The sequence below is a fragment of the Camelus ferus genome, chromosome 34, assembly GCF_009834535.1.
Source record: "Camelus ferus isolate YT-003-E chromosome 34, BCGSAC_Cfer_1.0, whole genome shotgun sequence".
NCBI classification, from domain to species: Eukaryota; Metazoa; Chordata; class Mammalia; order Artiodactyla; family Camelidae; genus Camelus; species Camelus ferus.
Window position 1 is genome coordinate 5,381,481 of NC_045729.1, and position 22,153 is coordinate 5,403,633.

At 40.2% G+C, this 22,153-nt stretch overlaps 1 protein-coding gene across 20 annotated transcripts in view; it reads left to right on the top strand.

Annotated features, from left to right (window-relative positions):
* The window catches only part of LMNTD1 (lamin tail domain containing 1), a 312,291-nt gene that overhangs the window by 244,404 nt on the left and 45,734 nt on the right, over positions 1-22,153 (top strand). For 7 of the 20 annotated variants that reach the window (XM_032473201.1, XM_032473202.1, XM_032473203.1 and 4 more), the window contains one exon: positions 22,015-22,060. The exons of 10 other annotated variants lie outside the window; for them this stretch is intronic. In XM_032473201.1, the coding sequence (XP_032329092.1) occupies positions 22,052-22,060 (9 nt within the window). In that variant the 5' untranslated portion in view covers positions 22,015-22,051. Of the gene's footprint in view, positions 1-9,446; positions 9,563-20,639; positions 20,930-22,014; positions 22,061-22,153 lie in introns of those variants that run through there. 3 more of the 20 variants (XM_032473211.1, XM_032473209.1, XM_014559061.2) reach the window with 2 other exon arrangements.

Genomic DNA, 22,153 nt, shown 5'->3' on the forward strand with positions numbered 1-22,153 from the left:
TGAAATAAGTACTTCATATTTCCTCTCGCCTCAAACCTCCTACACTCTCTCCTTCTCCATTCTTAGCTGATGACTTAGACTCATACTTAATTGAAAAAAATCTAAGCCATGATACAGGAATGCCTGCATCTTATTGAATCTCCACACCTTTCAGTCTCCGTGCCCACATCCTCTCTGTATTCCCTGTTTCTGAAATGGGAATAAGTGTATCTTTTCCTATCAGATGTCAGTCCCTCGTCTCATACTCAGATCCCAGCACTCTCACCTCTCCAAGGATTTTGTTCTTAGAGTTAACCTCCCTCTATTCTATACCATCGGTGTATCAGTGTCTTTCTCTGCACCAGATCGTTCCAGGCAACATACAAACAAATTCTGTAATCTCCCAAATTATGATAACCAAACTTTTCCTCGTCATGATTCCCTTCCCCTTATTTTTCTGTACTTTTCACAGCAAATCTCAAAATACTTCCCCAGCTTTCATTCATTCTTTGGTTATTCTATCAACCTTAACCATTTACTGCATCAGCTCTTGTCAGGGCCACCAACAATCTCACCATTGCTAGATCCTGTGTACACTTCGTCTTTTTTAATTGTACCCACCTTCCTCTCAACAACATCTGACCCATTGTCCAATCCCTTTTTGGAACACTTCTCTTTTGGCTTTTAAGACAAATACTCTCCTGCAACTAGCTCTGGCCAGTCCTTTCTTTGTTTCTCCTCCTTTACTTGATCTCTAAATATTGGGATATATCCAAGCATGATACTGGAATGTCTTCTAAAAATATAAACACTTTCTCCAGGTGATCTCATCCCATCTTTAAATATGAGCCATCTGTAGAAGGCTTCATCTGCCATCCGACACCCTTCCCTGAATTCCATACTTGTATAATCAACTGGCTATTTGTCCCCTTCACTTGGATAGCATAGGTTTTCTGTGATACTTTCCACCAGAAGCCTATCCAACAGCCGTTCCTGCCTTCTTCCTTGCTAGCAGAATTCTCGATTTTGTGTGAGTATTGGGGGACCATGCCCTGGGGTGATTAGACATCCAGGAGAAACTTGGTTAGTCACAGCCCAATTGTGGTAGTGCCATTCCTATTGTCAGTTATTGGTTTAAAAGTAAAACAGAGCGTGTGATACAATTCTGGCCAATGAATTGAAAAGAAAGTCTGCCACAGAGCTTCCAGTGACATTTTCTTTGCAATTAAAAAGAAATATGTAAATCAGATCTTCTCTCTCCCCTGTTTACCCCACGTCCTAGTGTGTATAAGGCCCTCTACAATCAGGTAGATTATCTTTTCATTTCATGCCATTCTTTCCTTCACTTACCCACCACACTCCTATTTTTCCAGTACACCAAGATTTCAGAGTCCTTGCCTTCTGGTCCCTCTGGTCCCTTTGCCCCCTCTGGTTCCTCCAGTCCTTTGTATGTCTTGCTACTTCTTGTCACCCACAACTCAACTCAGATGTCATCTGCTTTAGAAAGGCTTCCCTTGGTCATTCTATTGTGACTCATTTACTGTTTAACTCTTATCACAGTCTCAAATTGCTATTTTTATATGTCTGCTTTCCTGTTTGTTTATTTTCCATCTTATCCAACAGAATATAAGATCCTTGAGAAGCTTATTCTTGAGGGACTATTAATCTTTCTTAAGGCTATGCTCTTGTGTGATATTTCCAATAGGTAGAACAGTGCTTGGCACATTGTATTCGCTGAGTCATTGAATGTGTACTGACTGACCTCTGATATTGAAAATAGACGTGACATAACCAAATAGTACACTGGAAAATACAAGTCTGAGAGGTCTTATTTGCAGACAGTATAATTTCAGTTGGCTTGTAAGTGAGATCAGATTGAAATTAATCCAGATGTGGCACCGGAATGAGCTAGGGTAGCTCTGTCTCAAAAGAGAAATTCTTAAGAAACCGTTTCTCAGTGCTTTTCTTTCTGAAGTGAGGAGGGGAAAGGAGATCAAAAGATAAGTTTGTTGTTTATGTATTTTTTGGTAAGAAACAAGTTATACTGGAAAAACAGAGCTAATGGGTATTCTCCGGCGCCTGTCCTACTGAAGCAGAGATAGACAAAGACAGATGAGGTGTGTTAGTCCTTCAGGCTGTGATAACAGAATGCCAAAGCCTGGCATTTCTCACGGTTCTGGAGGCTGGGAAGTCCAAGATGAGGGTGCCAGTGTGATCTGGTTCTTGGCGAGGGTCCTACTCCTGGTTCACAGACAACTACCTTCTCCCTGTTTCCTCACATGGTAGAGAGAGAGCACCCTGGTCTCCTCATCCCCTTGTAAGGACACTCATTCCACCTTGGGGGCTCCATGACCCAATCTAACTGTAATTTCCTCCCAAAGCCGCCCCAACCCCGCCCAAACACTATCATAGAGGGGCTGAGGGCTTCAGTGTAAGAATTTGAGGAAGATACAGATATTTAGTCTGTGACACGGAGTTATTGTGATTAACAACTTCCTTTTCTCAAGGCCCAAACAAAACAAGCATTGCCCTCGATTCTTTAACTACATTATTTTTAAATGGTACCTAATTCATAAAATTAATTTGGTTAACATTGGGGAAATTTTTTCAAGTATCATTGACTTACAGTAATATATTAGTTTCAGGTGTAGACCATAATAATGTGATATTTTTATTTTTTAAAGTTTTGGGTGAAGCTTGGTAACTGGATTAAAGAGGAGATTGTGCAGTGAGCTAAAGCCCCTGGACTGCAGAATTCAGCTTCAGAATTTCTGATCACAAATGCACCAATTTTTTAATAGAAATATTTCCAAGCTACTCTTTAACAGTTGGAAAGAACTACTGTAGTTATATGTAATAGCACAAATAATAATGACACATTTGTTACTCAAGAGTAAAGAAGATTAAAATGGGAAAGCAGAGAAATCTCAATGGACTATGTTTTTAGCAACTGCTTAATTTCTAAATTGTGTGTCTCAAATTACTTTCTGTAGAATTCTAGGGTTCCATAAGGGTTCTTCTGCTGTTTATCACAAAGCTTTATATGGCATAGCAAATGTGCATTTTAAATGCTTGCCATTGTGGGCAAGTAATAATACAGATAGTTATTATGCTACTTGCTGAATTAAGGTGACTTTATCTAAGTTTCATAAAGATACATTGAATTGAACATTATTCTGCTTTTCTATATATACAGTACAGGCATGTCGCATAGTATTGCTCTCCACTTAAATGAGCTTTGCAGAAACTATTTATTTTTACTAACTGAAGGCTTGTGGCGGCCCTGCCTTGAGCAAGTCTGTTGGTGCCAATTTCCCAACAGCGTTTCTTCCTCTGTGTCTCTGTGTCACATGTAACTCTCCCAATATTCCAGACTTTCCATTCGCTATGGTGATCTGTAATCAGTGGTCTTTGATGTCACTATTGTAATTGTTTTGGGGCACCACAGACTGCACCCATATAAGATGGAGAACTTAACTGATAAATGCTGTGTGTGTTCTGACTGCTCCACCGACTGGCCATTCCCCTGTTTCTCTCTCCTTCTTAGGGCTCCTTATTCCCTGACACACTATAGTGGCCTGTAAGTGTTCAGGTAAAAGGAAGAGTCGTAGGTCTCTCACTTTAAATCAAAAGCTAAAAATGATTAAACTTAGCAAAGAACGCATGTTGAAATCTGAGATAGGCTTGAAAGCCAGGCCTTGCACCCCAAACAGTTAGCCAAGTTGTGAATGTTAAAGGAAAAGTTATTGAAGGAAATTAAAAGTGCGACTTCGGGGAACACATAAATGATAAGAGAGCAAAACAGTCTTATTGTTTATACGGAGGAAAATGTAGTGCTCTGGATTGAAGAACAAACCAACCACCGCATTCCCTTAAGCCAAAGCCTAATCCAGAGCAAGGCCCTTGCTCTCTTCAATTCTGTGAAGACTGAGAGAGATGAGGAAACTGCCGAAGAAAAGTTTGAGGCTAGCAGAGGTTGGTTCATGAAGTTTAAGGAAAGAAGCCACCTTCATAACACAAAAGCACAAGGTGAAGCAGCCAATGCTGATGGAGAAGCTGCAGCGAGTTACCCAGAAGATCCAGCTCAGATAATTCATGAAAGTGGCTATGCTAGTCATGTTGTCAGTGTAGACAAAGCAGCCTTCTACTGGAAGAAAATGCCATCTAGGACTTTCATAGCTGGAGAGGAGAAGTCAATGTCTGGCTTCAAAGTTTCAAAGAACAGGCTGACCCCCTTGCTAGGGGCTAATGCAGCTGGTGACTTTACACTGAAGATGGTGCTTATTTACCATTTCAAAAACCCTAGAGCCCTTCAGGATTATACTAACCCTACTCTCCCTGTCTTCTATCAATGGAACGACAAAGCCTGGGTGACAGCATATCTACTGACAACAAGGTTTACTGAATATTTTAAGTCCACTGTTGAGACCTACTGCCCAGAAAAAGATTCCTTTCAAAATATAACTGCTCATTGACAATGCAGCTGGTCACCCAAGAGCTCTGATGGAGATGTACAGTGAGATTCTTGTTGTTTTCATGCCTGATAACACAGCATCCATTTTTGTGGCCCATGGATCAAGGAGTAATTATGCCTTTCAAGTCTTATGATTTAAGAAATACATTTTGCAAGGCTACAGCTGCTATAGATGGTGATTCATCTGATAAGTCTGGGCGAAGTAAATTGAAAACCTTCTGGAAAGAATTCACCATTCCAGATGCCATTAAAAAACATTTGAGGTTCATAGGAAGAGGTCAAAATACCAGCATAACAGGAGTTTGGAAGAATTTGATTCCAGCCTTCAGTGATGACCTTGAGGGGTTCAAGACTTCAGTGGAGGAAGTAACCACAGATGTGGTGGAAACAGCAAGAGAACTCGAATTAGAGGTGGAGCCTGAAGATGGGACTGAATTCCTGCACAATAAAACTTGCACGGATGAGGAGTTGCTTCTTAGTGGATGGGCAAAGAAAGTGATATCCTGAGATGGAATCTAATCCGGGTGAAAATGCTGTGAAGATTGTTGAAATGACAACAAAGGATTTAGAATATTAAATAAAAGTAATTGCTAAAGCAGTGACAGGGTTTGAGGGAATGACTGACTCCAATTTTGAAAGAAGTTCTTCTATGAGTAAAATGCTGTCAAACAGCATTGCGTGCTACAGAGAAATCATTCATGAAAGGAAGAGTCAATAAATGCAGCAAACTTTGCTGGTGTCTTATTTTAAGAAATTGCCACAGCCACCCCGGTCTTCAGCAACCACCACCTTCATCAGTCAGCAACCATCAGCATCCTGGCAAAATCCTTCCACCAGCAAAAAGATTACAACTCGCTGAAAGCTCAGATAATGGTTAGCACTTTTTAGCAAAAACAACATTTTTTAAATTAAGGTGTGTACACTTTGTTCTATTTATTGTACACTTAATAGACTACAGTTTAGTGTATAAATCCATGACCGCAGGATGCCTTCCATTTATTTAGATCTTTGATTTCTTCCAACAATGTGTTGTAGTTTTCAGAGTACAAGTTTTGCATTTCTTTTGCTGAATTTATCCCTAAGTATTTCATTCTTTTTGATGCCATGGTAAATGGAATTATTTTCTTAATTTTAATTTTGTATTGCTTATGACCAATGGATAGAATTACAATCATTAATTACTAATGGATAGAAGAACAGTTGATTCCTGGGTATTGCTCATGTGCCTTGCCACTGTGCTGAACTCATTCATCAGTGCTAAGAGGTGTTCAGTGGATTCCTTAGTATTTCCAGTATACAGGCTCCTTTCATTTGCAAATAGAAATGGTTTTGCTTCTTTTCCAATTGGAATGCCTCTTACTTTATTCTCTTGCCTAATTTTCCCCGACTAGGCTGGCCTGAAGAAAGAACGAAGTCATTCTGGCCACACCCACCCAGAATAGGGCTTCTGTTGCATTGAACCGGGGGGTAGGGAGCAAGACATAGTTCAGATGCCAGAGGCTTGCTGTTTTCATGAGATTTAGTAGATTTCCTTAAATAACTATTTCTCCGTTTTCTGTATGTCATTAGGACAGTTTCCAGAGGCTTTGGTTGTTTGTATAATTTTCATTAGGTGTGATTTTTTTTCACCGGGAGAGCATCCATAGAGTTCCTCACGCCACCAATGCGAAGAGCTGTTTCATAATATGGAGCATTAATTTCCTACAGCTGCTGTGACAAACTACCAGTAACTTAGCGGCTTAAAACAATGTAAATGTATTCTCCTACAGTTCTGGAGGCCAGATGTCTGAAATCAGTTTCGCTGGGCTAGAGCCAAAGTATGGGCAGGGCTGGTTCCTCCTCAAGGCTCAAGGGGAAAAATCCATTCCTGGCCTCTTCCAGCTTCTAGAGGCTGCTGGCATTCCTTAGCTTGGGGCCACATAACTCAAACCTTTGCTTTCATCACCTCAAAGCCTTCTCTCCGACTCTGACCCCTCGTGTATCCCTTTTACAAGGACCTTTGTGGTTACATCAAGCCCACCTGGATAATCTAGGATAATCTCTTAATTTCAAGATTTTTAACTTGATCACATCTGCAGTTTCCCTCCTGACATACAAAGCAACGTTCCCAGGTTATGGTGATTAGTACATAAACATCTTGGGGCAGGGGCGGTGTGGGAAGGTGCAATTTTTTGGAATTTTACAACTTTAGTGTCTGCAAGGAACGTTCACCTTTGCGGATGAAGAAAGTGTGGTCTGGATTGTTTATAATCACAGGGAAGGCCATACAGCTTGAGTGTGACAGAGCTAGAACCAAATCTCCAGACTCCTGTCTTAGAATATGAGGTTTGAATAATTAAACAAAAATAAAAGTATTATTTGTGGATTCTAAGCCATAGATAAAATTTTAAATTGGTGAGTTATGAAAGCACAAAATTAGTTTTTATCAAAACTAGCTACCCGAAGACAGCCTAAAAGTAATGTATGCAATTCAATCATTGTATTCAAATTTTACCTTTTATAACAGTCCTTGCCTTTTAAAGATGAAGATTGGCTGCAAAACAAGATGTTTTCCCCAAGTTAATTTAATTCATGTTCATGAATATATGCAGTAAAACATAGTTATTACCATATGCACTGTGGAATAAACAAATGTACCTTTAGATAATTTATGAAGAATGTGTCCTTTGATGATTCCAAATAAGGCAAAAATTATCCACAATTTCAGAAGGAATCTGGAAAATTTAACTGAATGAACTGTGTGTGATGTGAGAAGGTCTCGTTCCAAAAAATATTTTCACTCATTTAAGTTTATAAAGTGTGATTCCCTCCAATGATTTTTTTCTAGGGTAGTTTTTCCCCTCAGCTCCTGAAGGACATTCAGAGCATGTTAACGTTTCTCTGTGACATAAAATGACCCATGGAAAGAACTGATTAATGATCGCACACAGTACTTTGAGGGAAAAAGTCATGAGAGTTGGAGCTGTTCCTTTTAACAACAATGTCTGCACTTAGAGTTTTTCAAAGCCATTGCACTAAAAAAAAAAGAAGGAACACGCCTCCCTTCCCGCCTCCCTCCACAGACACCTTTCTCAGGCACAGCATCGTCCTGCGATGAGAAGTTGAACAGTAAGCTACTGTCAGTTATGAGCAGTCGTTACAGGGGAAGGATCTGGCTCTTGAAAGGGGTAGATTACACTGCCAAATAGATTTGATCTGACCCTCTAGTTAGCATGTAAAATTCCCTTTGCAGTATCAATTCAGGGAAAGGGAAAAAAGGTAGCATGGGGTGTTTTCTGGGCACAGAGTTGTGGTTCTATAGAATAGGTTCTTTTTTGTTGTAGAATATTCTTTCCTAGACTTTCCTGATTTTCCAACTGTTCTATAAATCGAGTGCCAAAGTACATCAAACATTTTCTCAAACGAGTGAATTTTAAGGCTTCCTTTAAAAGAATCATAAAACAAATCTCTTTAATCAGGAAAAGACATTGTTTGAGGTATTCTCAAGGGATGCTCAAGCCCACTAAGAATGTTTTTGAGGTTTCAGTTTGGGTGGGAGCAATCTTTTTATGATTATTCTGTTGAAAATTCTATCAGCTGCATAGGACCCTTCAGCCTGGAAATAAACATGCATAAATAATGATACGGTGCAACACATGTTAAATAAATTATAAAATAAAACGTCCAATCTCTGTTGTACTCCATCCTTTAAATAGTGTGTGCATTGCCTTTTTAGTGGGAAAGGACAAACCTCTTAGGTTCCAGTAATTGCTGTTAGGAAATTCAGCCTAGAGAATCACTAGGTATATTCATCAAACTCTACTTACTAATACATGAATTTTGTAACAATTCCTACTCCTCTGGAAATGAAGAGTCTTACTTGTTGTTTATGTAAGGGAAGAATATCATTGATATGGCAGCATTTCAAAAATCACAGTCTGTTCACTTAACTTGAAAAATATTTGTTGAGTGCACCCCAGTGTTCATAGCAGCACTCTTTACAATAGCCAAGATGTGGAAACAACCTAAGTGCCCATCAACAGATGACTGGATAAAGAAGATGTGGTGTATACATACAATGGAATACTACTCAGCCATAAAAGAGAATGAAATGTTGCCATTTGCAACAACATGGATGGACTTGGAGGGCACTATGCTAAGTGAAGTAAGTCAGACAGAGAAAGACAAATACTGTATGATATCATTTATGTGTGAAATCCAAAAAAATTCAACAAACTAGTGAATATAACAAAAAAGAAGCAGACTCACAGATACAGAGAACAAACTAGTGGTGACCAGTTGTGGGGAGGATGAGCAGGGGCAATGTAGGGGTCAGGGAGCAGAGGTACAAACGTTGCGTATAAGGTGGGCTCAAGGATGCATTGTACAACATGGGGGATATAGTCAATATTTTGTAATTAACTGTAAGTGGAAATTAACCTTTAAAAATTACATTAAAATTTTAAAAAATAAAATAAATAAAAATAAATTTGTTGAAGTGTAAAGTGTGTACAAAAAATGTAGATCTCGTAAGTATTCAGGTCTATTAATTTTAACAGATTTAACACATCTGTGTAACCAGTACCCAGCTCTAAGGACTGCATCCCCAAACCCCTCCTTATTTAATCATTTAAAAAAGTATTTGATACTGCTTTTTTTAGAAGTTTGAAAGGCTAGCTGAATAGCCATTTTTCTGGCACTTTTTTTTCCTTAGGCATTTACAGGGACCCAAAAGAATTTGCTGTACACTTTCAGACAGATCAAAAAAGTGCACCAAGAGGAAAGAAGAGACAAGTGTGACCCTACTTTGTTTTCCATTCAGTAAAGGAGGGGACATTTATAGAAAACCACAAGAGAAAAAACCAGTTTGTAAAGACGACTGAATTATTAGTTTTAAGTTCACACTCTTACAATCTGACTTTGAGGAACAAGTTCTGTGCACAGCCCAGGCTGCTGGAGGCCACCACCAGAGGGAGGCAGGGTCCCCCAGGCTCTCAGGCCAGGTCTGGGCTGTCTCCTGGGCCTGCCTGGTGTTGGTGAGGCCAAGGCCCAGGCTGGGCTCTGGCAACCACCAGGCCAAAAAAGGCTTTCTGGACAAAGGAAGGTCACTGCTCAGATGAAGATGGGAAGGTAAGGAGTAAGCAGAGGGGTCTGAAAAGAGCAGGTTTAAGAGATTAAGCAGTTGAACTGAAAAGACTTGAACTGGGGCTCAACTGGAAGGGGCAGAGAAGGTTCTAGAGCCCCTCAAAGACTTCAGACCAGACGACGGGGTCCATTTCACAGAAACTGTTCAGGGACTTCTCTAACATTATTGATACAGAAACAGAGAGGCCTAAAGGGTGTTCCCAGGAGTAGGGATATAGGTGGTGAAGCTCGGACCAGGACACCCACCTCCCGGCCTCCAGAGCACAGTTTGTTCTTTATTGTTACTCAAGCCAGATTATTTTACTGCTGTGTATTACTGAGTTCCATTGGAAAGATCTTATGGTTCAGGGGCCTGCAAAACACAAGTTGAAAACTTAGAGCTAGGCAGTTTTGAAAGCTGTTGTTGAGGGTTCCTGTGGAATCAGTCATGTTATTATTCAAACAGAGCTCATCATGCTAAAATTATGCTCAGCTGGCTGGGAAAACAGGAGGAGTAGTGCGCATGGAAAGGCCCTGACTACAGAGATATGTCCATTGTCACTGCTCTGGGGTGTGTGTGTGTGCGCGCGCGCGCACCCGACACTCTCGGGTCTGTTGTGGCTGTTGTAATGCTATTACGTGTTAACATTTGGTCTACAGAACTCAATTTTCTGTGCAGCAACTGAAAATAGTAGAAAGAAAGTTTCGATGGCAAGGGCAATGTGTGGACCCCGGGATGCTTGCCATTTTATTTGCCTTTAGACAGAGGTTATAAGATAACTTGTTTTATAAAAGTGAGTTTGTGGTCTGTATGCGCTATGAAACCCAGGTCACATGGTTCAGTGTAATTAGTTTGAAGCTAAAGAACACACACTTGAGTAATGCAATTATTGGTAACAATCCTCCTTTACCTTGGACAAAAATTAACATTATTAAAAACTTGTAAAACTTAGTGGACAGGTGCGTGTTGTTTACTTAGCTCCACACCATCAGGCTCCCTAGCTGTGGCTGGCCAGCTCCTTTTTTCTGCTTTAAACAAGCTACGATCACTGGTTTGATCCTTACCTTAACTCTAGCTTTGGTCTATGTCACAGTTACGGACTGAGTACCTCTTACCTCTTCCTAGTTTCCCGCTTTGTAAATGACTGTTTCTGAACATAAGGGAGACCAGTGAAGACTGGAAGAGTTTGGTAGCTCTGCAGACCGTATTCAGGTTGAGACTGATGGCAAACTTCACAGAAATGGAAGCCGAAGGTTTATGGTTCTGTGGGCGCACCACTTCTAAACAGAAAGATCAGCGACTCACAAACCACTCAAACTGCATCCTTGTCCATGTTGTGCTGGCTGTGCCTCTTTCACGTGGGAAGGGTGTTTCCAGTGCGTGTTGAATATAAGGGCAGTCGTGGTGAGTTCTCGAGGGTCTAGTCCAAGCACAAGCCTAGGTTGGGCTCTGAGCTGCAAAAGCCAGGTGAGAAGAGGTGGGTACCTGACGTGCATGCATGCAGCCTCGCCCCAGGGAACGTCAAAGGGCAGATGCAGGGATGCTAAATTCTGTCATCAGGTCCAACTGTGAGTGCAGGCAGCAAAGGGCAGGCCATTAATAGATGGGACAGCTGCTGGCTGGACACTGGAAAGGAATTGGGAGGCAGAGAAGGGGGCAAGTGATGGGAGAGAGTCTGAGGCAGTTGCTGAAAGGAAAAGCATGTCTGAGGGGGTGTTTTTAGCGTCTATTCACTGTGTATGTGGCACACAGGCCAGAGAACAGGATCAGAGCAGCAACCCAGAGTTACTAGAGAATGAGGCATTTCACTTCGGTAGATTTTCCAAATACCTGAAACAAATCACTCTAAATGTGTACATTCATCGTTTCAGGGAAACTTTTTAAATGGATTGTATGTTTCCTGACTAAGCAGAGTGTATAGGTTTAATGCAAACCTCACTAGATGACCATCCCTGACTGTGCTGTGCTTTAAAACAGTGAAGCCTTCAGGTTTATTAAGCTGTAACAGACCTCTTGTCCATACAGGAAATATAAAGTCTCCCAGACTTGCACATTTTAAACATTTTGTGTTTTTTTTTTAATATTTTTTTCTCCAGCAGTGCAATGGTGTTTCCTATTCCATCTAACCCTTCTCAGTGTCCCCACTACTGCTCCTCCCTTCTCCTCCTCTGCTTTAGATTTATTAAAATTGTGTGTTAAATAAGAAGGGGGTCCTGAAAGAATGTCTTGTGAATTAAGTATACGAACTTAATTGTATGAATGCCCAACTTCAAACATCTATTTAAACTACTCAGAATCCTCTTAGTGCTATTATGTTATGTTGTTGTGTTTTGTTTGTTTTCATAACTGCTATTGTCATTGGTCATTATTTGGTACTATCCATTGCTGTCATGTCTTTTCTGGATCTGTGACTGGCACAGAGTGAGGGCGTAATGAGTATCTGTTGTAAGAATAACAACATTCATTGATGAATGAAAGCAGGATGTGCAGTTTCTGTCCTACAAAATTCAGCTACACGCTCAGTTTAGCAGAAAGGTACGTATTAAGTATTAACTAATAATGACGTGGACAAAAGGCAGTGACGCTGATATCATTTTGCAGGGCTCACAAACTCAAGGTCAAGGGCAACGCTGGCCAGCACAACTTTCTGCTTTATGTCAGTGCCTGTGGACCGTGCGTGAACTCTCTGGTTCACTGGCCTCACCACTGCCTTGTTTTACACTTGGCAACGTCATACAGTTAGGTTCCCTCCTTGGTAACCCCAAGGGTGTTTGGATTTGCAGGTCCCTGAATTGCTGCCTTATGCGATCATTATTGAATGTTCTCACTGCACAAGGCAGAACTAGATGGTGAGAAACACATGTTCAAAACCCAGACTCTTGATTCCCCTCCAGTCCCAAGCCTGCTCCTCCCAGAGCCTCCCCAACTCAGTAAATGTCTAGAACTGTAGAGCTGTTTCTCTCTCTCTTTCATATCCTGCATTCACTCTATCAATAAATCGTACCAACTTTGAAAGAGATTTAGAATTTAAGTATTTCTTATCACTCACATTGCTACTACTTTGGTATAACCCACCGTTACCTCCAGCCCGGACCATGGTAATAGCCTCCGACTGGTCTGTCTGCTTCCATGCGTGCCCTCTTCCAGGTCTCCCCACTAAGGAAGTAAACCACATCAGTTCACTCTTCAAAACGGTCTATTAAGTTTCCCATCTCACTCAGTATAAAAGCTAAAGTCCTCTCCATGGCCCATCAGGCCCCATGCTTTCCTTTCCTCCACTTCTCTGGTCGTCTCTCTTCCCACTCTCCTCATTGTTCACGGGAACCATATGCACTGGCCCCTGTTGTTCCTGCAACGCGCCCAACATGCTCCCAGCTCATGGCCTTTGCATCCGTGTTTTCTATTTGGGCCCTCTTCCCCTTGACCACCAAATGACTCCTTTCCTTCCCTCCTCCAGGGGTCTGTCCAAGCGTCTCCATTTTAGACATCCCTTCCACAAGTGCTGTGGCAGAAATAGCACCCCCACATCATTTTCTAGCTCCTTTGCCCTGATTTTTTCCCTTCACAATAATTATTGCCTGACATTAAATATTTAGTAGTCTGTCTTCTCCGTCAAGAATGTAATCTTCTTGAGGGGAGGGACTTTGTTCATTATTGTACCTCGAATGTGCAGAATGTGTAAAATAAGGCCCACCTTTATCGGTTCAGCCAACATTTGTTTACTGAAGAAATGAAACAGAAAATCAACAAAGAGATATATTCATTCAGGAAATACTTCTTGTGTGTTAACCACCCGTCAGGCATTGTCCTAGGCCCTTGGAATACTTTGGTGAACAAAGCAGAAGAAACCTGCTCTCATGGAGCTGGGCTGTGGCAATGAATGGGGAGGCAGATGGGAGGCAGCCCAGGACAGTGGTGAGGAGCCCCGTCTCTGATGTCAGCTTTCCTGGGTTTGCATCTTCTCCCTGCCACTTGCCTATCTTTTTTTTTTTTCCAGGTGTACAGGAAAGTCACTCAGTTATACCTATATATGTGTATTTTTTTTCAGATTCTTTTGCATTATGGGTTATTACAAAATACTGAATATAGTTCCCTGTGCTATAAGTAGTCTTTGTTGTTTATCTATTTTATATATAATAGTATGTATCTGTTAACCTCCAACTCCTCATTTATCCCTCCCCCCAACCCCTTTCCCCTTTGACAACCATAGTTTGTTTTCTACATCTGTGAGTCTATTTCTAGTTTGTAAATAAGTTAATTTATATCATTTTTTTAGATTCCACATATAAGTGATATCATATGATATTTATCTTTCTCTGTATGACTTCACTTAATATAATAATCTCTAGGGCCACCCATGTCGTTGCAAATGGCATTATTTCATTCTTTTTTACGGCTGAGTAATATTCCATCATGTATATACACCACATCTTCTTTATCCAGTTATCTGTTGATGGCCATTTAGGTTGCTTCCACATCTTGGCTATTGTAAACATTGCTGCTGTGAACAATGGGGTGCATGTATCTTTTCAAGTTAGAGTTTTCTCCAGATAAATGCCCTGGAGTGGGATTGCTGGATCATATGGTTAACTCTATCTTTTGTTTTCTAAAGAACCTGATACTGTTCTTTGCCCGACTGTCTCAAGCAAGTTACTTAAGCTTTTGATGCTTCAGTTTCTCTCCATCTGTAAAGTTGGGGTAACATATCTGTGGCCCTGTGCTGAGGAGAATTACATGACAAGGTGCATAGAAAGCATTTGATGCATAGCAAGGATTCAATAAATATTGGCCATTATTAGAGTAAGTAAAGACATGGAAGCCAAACACTCATGCTTTAGAAATGAATACAATCCACATGAAGGTTTGTGAGAGGAGCAAGGTGACCTGGTACCCAGAGCAGCAGTGCTGAGTTTAGTACTTTTGTGTTCAGCACAAGGAGCCAGTCCAGAGAAAAGGCACAGAGGGAAGAGCTGCACTGAATGCCTTGCTCTGTGAGAAGCCAGCATGGACATTCAGGTAGAAGGGGCACATAGCAGTAGCAGCAGTTTTGATTTTTCTGTGGAGGGAAAAGCTAGTAAATTTATTCCTATCTTGTTGAAAAAAAAAAAAAGAAGCATGTACATTGAAAAAATACATTTTACTGGTTATCTTATGCTTCAGAGAAACAACAACAGCAAATCACATATACTAACTATAAAAATTAGAATTGAGTACATAAAATTAAATGGAATTAGGCTGAGAAGATGTTGAGTTCCTGTTTAAAAAGGCCTGTTTGGGTTGTTTTCTTTTTTTCTAAAATGTCCTTTTAAAACATTGTGTGGAAAATTGCCACATGTATTGCTATTCCATCTAAATGCACCCCAGTGTTCATTGCAGCACTATGTACAACAGCCAAGGCATGGAAGCCACCTAAATGTCCATCGACAGATGACTGGATAAAGAAGTTGTGGTATATTTATACAATGGAACATTACTCAGCCATAAAAAAGAATAAAATAATGCCATTTGCAGCAACATAGATGGACCTGGAGATTGTCATTCTAAGTGAAATAAGCCAGAAAGAGAGAGAAAAATACCATATGATATCACTCATATGTGGAATCTAAAAAAAACAAAGCACACTAACGAACTCATCTACAAAACAGAAACAGACTCACAGACATAGAAAATCTTATGGATACTAGGGGAAAGGGAGTGGGAGGGGATAAATTTGGGAGTTTGAGATTTGCAAATGTTAGCCACTATATATAAAAATAAATTTTAAAAAAACAACTTTCTTCTGTATAGCACAGGGAACTATATTCAATATCTTGTAATAACCTATACAGAATATAAAAATGAATATATGTATATATGTACATGACTAGGACATTGTGCTGTACACCAGAAATTGACACATTGTAGCTGACTGTACTGCAGTTAAAAATAAATAAATTAATTAAATAAAATACAATCATATACGGGAACATACAGTTTCCTCTGGAAGAGCAGCTCTACCACAACTGGAAGTGAACTATGGCCATAGTGAAGCTTTTTTCCCTTTTTCTCGGCATGGTACATTCGAATTTCAAGTCAAGTTAGAGTCTACATCATAAATTACACATGGTCACTGTGTACGTATTTCACACCCCTTAAACAGGTAAGAGTTAAAGCTTTTGGAGATACAGAGTTCAAAGGATTCCCTGAGAAAGGTCAGACACTTCTACTCTGAGTTATTTGATTACAGCCAGAATTTACATGTTAGGACAAAAATCTTATCATGAATGCTTCAAAAAGGAAGAAATTAGCATATCTATCTATCATCAGCCTTAGTGAGAATTCTCTTGCATTAGTTATGCCCAGGAAAGCTTGACCGTCCAGTTGCTAAAGCTGGCCTGTCCCTGGGGGACGAGCAGGAGGGAAAGGCAGGTGTGCCAGGGAGGGGCTCCAGGCAGCCCTGTGTTCTGCCCCACCTGCTAACGGCCGGGAGTTTGCTTTGGAAAAATGGCAGAATGAGCACCTGCAGTCTTAGATCATTCTTTCCTGGATCTCAGCCTGACTACCATCAGCCAAGCTGCCCTGAAGAACCATCTGGAGATTGTGAATATTCTCCTAAACAATTTCTGGGGGAAAGACAGACACAAAGGGGATGGGGGTGGGGTGCTAGTCTCTCTTAGTCATTTTAAAAGCTGATTACAAAAGGCAAACTTAGAACTTTGAGTTTGTTTATTACAGATTTTACTTGCACTGAAAGAAGTGAAAAGGACTATAGTTGTATGTTTTTATCTCATTTATTGTATATTTTGTCATTTAGAATCTTTACATTTTAAGTCAAATTGATCGTCTTCTTCTTTATATGTTGCACTTTGTGCATTATTTGGAGTATCAAGTTGGAAAGCTAGTTAACAATATATAAAAGTTTCAAGAGCACATACCACCAACCCAGCGATTTTATTTCTTTGGATTTACTCTAGAAAGACTCCTATGTTAATGCATATGTCTATGCAAAGGTGTTCTTTGTATTGTTTTTAATAGCAAAAAGTTGGGAACAATCCACCTGTCACTGAATAGGGAAATGGGTCAATAAATTGGAGCAAATTATAGAATGTTCTTACAGTGGTATTGCGAAGACTATGACTCGATCAACAAATCTGTTTCCTCTCCCAGGGAAAATCATTTTACACTGATGAAGATGAGTGATGAATTGCTCTCATGCAACAGGTGTTTAATGAATGGCTACTAGGTTTTAGGTACTATGGGAGATGCTGTGGATGTAACAAGACAGAACACCTGCCTTCATGAAGCTTAGAGCCTAGCCGTTGCACTTCACTAACCAAAGTATGATCCTGAAATTTATTGAGTTCTCTAGACCATTTTAACAGTTGGTTTGGTCTTGGAGAAAATGACTAAATTACCCTGGCAAATATTCAAATTGATGGCAAATGATTTTATTAAGAACAGGGCAAATCCTGGGCTTTCTAGTCAACCTTGGCTTCTTGGCTTGTACTGCCAGCCCCTCCTGAAAGTCTCGTCACAAGGAGAAAGGAGAGTTGATAAAAACACCCCCACTAAGATCCTTCTAGAGACTTAACATGTTGCTCCAACCTTTTAGAGCATTTCTGTTTTAAGACAGAAAATCCTTAACCCAAAGCAATGGTATTGCAAGTGTCAAATTCCTTTATCTACCCCCTCAGAGCTCTTCTCTTTCATGTAAGTCAGTGATTCTCAGCCCCAACTGCACATTAGAATCACCCAAGGCATGAATCAAAAAAAACACTGATGCCTGAGCCCTAGTCAAGACCAATTAAATCGGAATCCCCGAGGGTGTAGCCTGGGACTTGAAATTTTCTAAGAGCTCCCCTGGTAACCCTAATCAGCAGGTTTGTTTGAGATCAATCAAAATGTCCATCTCAAGTAGAATCCTGAGGTCAACTGATGCATAAAGAACCACAGAGGGACAAACAGAAGGTTGAGAAGGCAGTTCTAAAATTGTGACTGTGTTCATCTAAGAAAGTTCTGGGGAAACAATTGACAGAGCAAACTCTGGAGTCAGACGAGGCAAGTTTGTGTCAGTGCTGCACACACCTTCTGTGTGGCCAGGTACATCAGTCCCTTGACTTGTAAAACGGGGCCAAGACTAACACCTACCTCTCCTAGGACCGTTATGAATACAAATACTTAGAACAGTGTCTGTCCATTACTGTCACATCCTTCCTGTGCTGCTGCAAATTCACCCACTCTGTAAAACTTCCTTTGAGTCACTCAGGAAGTGTAAATCACCCCCTTCTCTGGCCTCACTTTCTCCACTGAGACTAACATTATTTACCTATTTATCACTTGGCATTGCAGCTGGTGGCCTTCCTGTCTGTCTCTCCCTTGTGACAGTTTTCTGTTAAGTCTGATGAGGTGTTTTGTACTAAGGAAGGCGACTTGATCACTAAGGAAATAACCATCAATCCTTATTTTAACTCTCTGAGAAAGTAGAAGCCACCAGAAGAGAACTTCTGCAAGCTCCTACTGCCACCTTTACCCACTGCCTCCTTACCCACCGCCACCACTACCTACCATCTGCATCTGTGCCAATATACCCACCTTCTCTCCATTACCATGGGTATATGATCCACTCTTCTAGGAAAAGCCACCCCCTCCACTGGTCCATGAGGTCTCATCCATTCTTGTCTACTGAGACACCTGCCTTCCAGCTTGACCAACGTCAGTAAATTGTCTGGTCTTCCTGGTGCCTCGGAAACAAAACACAGATGGTGCTCAACATTGCACAGGGACTCTAGAGTTCTGTAAAATTCGTCTATTACCTAGGTATTATTCATTAAAAATAAATAAAGAGAAACCCTATACCCAATAGGACCTCAACTTTAATATTAAAAATAATGTTAATATTAATTTGGGGCCATTATTCATCCATTAACATTAATGTTAATATTAAAGTTAATATTAATATTAATAGCAACTAGGGAAAAAGCAAGCCTCAGCCAGAACTTGTGAGTCTTACTAGAATGTGTAAGTTACTAGCATTTATTTAACTTCCTTGAGACTCAGTTTCCTCTTTGTAAAGAAAATCATTGTAAAGATTTAATAATACAGAGCTTAGCACAGATGTCTAGCACATAGCAAGTGCTCAGTAAACATTGGCTATTATTATTGATTCATCCAAGTCTTTCCTTAAATATTTCTTTCTTACGGAGCCCTTCCCTAAACACACTGTCTAAAATAGTACCAGTCATGTTACTCTTTTTTATCCTGCCTCATTTATTTTCTTCATAGACTTTATCACTACCTAATACTGTGTGTCTGTGACTCTGTGTGTGTGTGTTTGTGTATAAAATCTGTCTTCCCAACTGTAAGTAAAGTCCATAAGAACAGAAACTTTGTTGTTTCACTGCTAGGTCTGGAATAATGTCTGGCCCGTGGTAGCACTTAATAACTATTTGTTTAACAAACGAATGAATGATTATATTCCACATGCTAAAAACTTTAGGCAGAATCATGCCAAAATTGCTTGAAATAAAAGATAACTTATCTTATTTTTAATTTTCAAATTTAGTAAACCATTCCAGTTTTTAACAACACTGTTAAGAAATACTTTTTTATGACAACTAAGTCATTAGCATTAAGAAATAGTTTATGCAAAATCTAACTTTCTCTTCCTTCTACTCTCTAATTTATGGATTGGAGAACTACTAATCACTACCTTCCAAGTGACATTTTTTGAGAAAAGACCATTAATAAACCCCTCCTCAGCTTCCTTGTTTCCAGGCTGAGAAATTTCAGTATCTTTACTTTCTAATGATTAAAAGTATATGGTTTGGGTAAAAATACATGGTTTGGGATTTGTAGACACTAACTATTGTACATAAAACAGATAAACAACAAGGTCCTACTGTATAGCATAGGGAACTATATTCAATACCTTGTAATGATCTACAGGAAAAAAGACTATGGAAAGGAAAATATGCATGTGTAAATGAGTCACTATGCCATACAACAGGAATTAACACCACATTGCAAATTGACTGTACTTCAATTTAAAAAATACGGTTCTATATTATTTTTTTCTGAATCTCATCCAGAATCATCACATCTCTGTTTGGAGTTCAGAATCGGAAAGTGTTTTATTACTGATCACTGCAAAGCATAACTGCTAAGTTACCTCACAAACTATCCTGTGGTTCTCCTATTTATATACCTAGGAATTGTGCGTTTGTGTTTTACTGAGTTCCATTGCTGCCTTGCTGCCTTGCTGCCTTGTTATTCACAATGACCTCAGGAACTTTTTCTGCCTAATTTACATGTACCCAGCTCATCCTCATCTGCTGAACAAGGAGTTTGTTTTGCTCCTCAAGTTCCTCCCTTTAACCAAGCTTCTTTCTGTCTTTGGCCACTGTTATGCGCTGATGTGTGTCCTCTTAAAATTTGTAAGATGAAGTCCTGACCCACAGTACATACAGTGTGACTGAATTTGGAGATAGGGCCTTTAAAGAGATGATTAAGGTAAAATGAGGCCACTAGGGTGGGCCCTAATCCAATCTGCTTAGTGCACTTACAAGAAGAGGAGATTATGACAAAGAAGCACAGAATAAAACTCTGTGAAGACAGAAAGACAGCCATCTACAAGTCAAGCAGAGAAGCCTCAGACAAAAACCAACCCTACCAACACCTTGATCTCAGACTTCTAGAATCTAGAACTGTAAGAAAATTAATTTCTATTGTACAAGCCATTCAATCTGTGCTACTTGTTAAGGTAGTCCCAGCTGACTAGCACAACCACCTTTCCAGTTTGCCAAGAATGCTTTGAATTCTGATTCTGTCTCCCACGGTGCTGGACTCTGCTTGCAAAGAGCAATCTGCTGTTGTCCTGTAGTTAACCTTTGGCACCCTGTTTGTTCTCTTCTGGGTTTTTGAAAATTAATTCCAAAAGGAAAATACCCAAAAGAAAATGGGCACCAAGTTTACTGCACATGATAGGATCTTGAAAGGTAAATTAAACTCTAGCCTTGGTTCCAGTTCATGGTTGACTACCTTGAAGGAAAACTGGAAAATTACCCAGGAGCAGTTAGGTGTCCTGGAGGCCAGCATTAAAGGCATTGCCCTGAGACCCAGTAATTGAGGATCTGGGATGAAATGAGCTTATCAAGGGAATGCATCTGTGCAGAGCAGGTAATACCACTGACTGAGCTGTAGGAAGCAAGTGAAGTCAGAAATGGAGCCAGAGAGGCAGCTGATGAGGCAGGAAGAAAACCAGGAAAATGCTTAAGGAGCTTAACAATCAACAGCCAGGGAAAAAGGAGGATCACTTCCAGATAACTTTGTCAGTGCTTCATTCATTCAGCCAGCACGCATCACGGAGCTCCTTTGGGTGCTGGACACCGTGCAAGGTACTGGGCGTACAGTAAGCAGGCAGTGAGAGTGAAGGAACGTGTAAGGTGTGATGAGGGCTTAGTTTGCCTGAGCCATTCAGCAAAGATTTCCCAGACAAGGAACTGTTTGAGCTAAATCTGGAATAGCAGTAGTTTGTCAGGTAGATGCCAACTAGAAAGCATTAGAGACAAAGAAACAGAAACTGTCTAAAGCCCGAAAGAGTGAAACCCACACTGCATTCCAGGACCTTTGAAGTAGTTGTTCAGTATTGCTGAGAAAGTGTGTGTGTGTGTGCATTTGTGTGTGTGTGCATGCTTGTGTGTGCATGTGTGTGTGTGTTAGCGACCTCAGATAGAGCTGATTAATTATGGGGAATGACATACTTTTTCAGGCAGTTTGTTTATTTTGACATGAAACATTTGAGTTTCTCATAAAAATTCTCATTTTGTTATGTCTCCATCAAATGCCATGGCATTTTTCTTATCTCTGCAGTTAGCAGTGAAAAGAAAAACTCTACCTCATTGAACACACACAAAAACCTTTGAATTGGTTCAATTATGTTAAAGGCTAAAATGTTAAAACAAGTTTAATAAGCACTTTCTACCCCTGAACTGAAGTTTTGCTGTTTCAAGGAAAATTATCTTCAACCGATAAACGTGCTCTTTAATCTACCACACATAATAAAGGGAAAGCAGCAAAAATGGTAAGCTAAGGAAATCCAAATTTATAAAGAACCATTTAAATAACAAATCAGATTGTCACAAAATGAGACCATTCTAGTCATATTTGAATGCAAATCTCTTGGTGTCTCAGGACCTAGGATCAGGATTCAGCACCAAAAATGTTCGCATTTTACTTAATTTACCTGCCTGTGTGAAATAATTTCACGGTCAATGTGTAGTTAACTTGGCTCATCAAACCACTTGCCGGGGAAATAGAATCAAAGAAATATCTTGAAAGTGCTCATGGCTCTTGTGTGTTTGAGAGAGACAGACAGACAGACAGAGATTGACAGGAAGAGACAGACAGAGGCTGGAGAGCCAGTGCTTTCTTTCTCAATCATATTTTGGGAGTTTTTTAATTAAATTTTTTGTCCTTTCAGGTCATATACTGTAAATGCCCTTACGTGGAATACTTGAATGCTAGAGGTAAACCATTATGTTTGAGTGAACTGTGGATGGGACTATACGTAACTATCTCAACTCACCTACATGGTCCGGGATTCCAGAGTGGACTTCCTT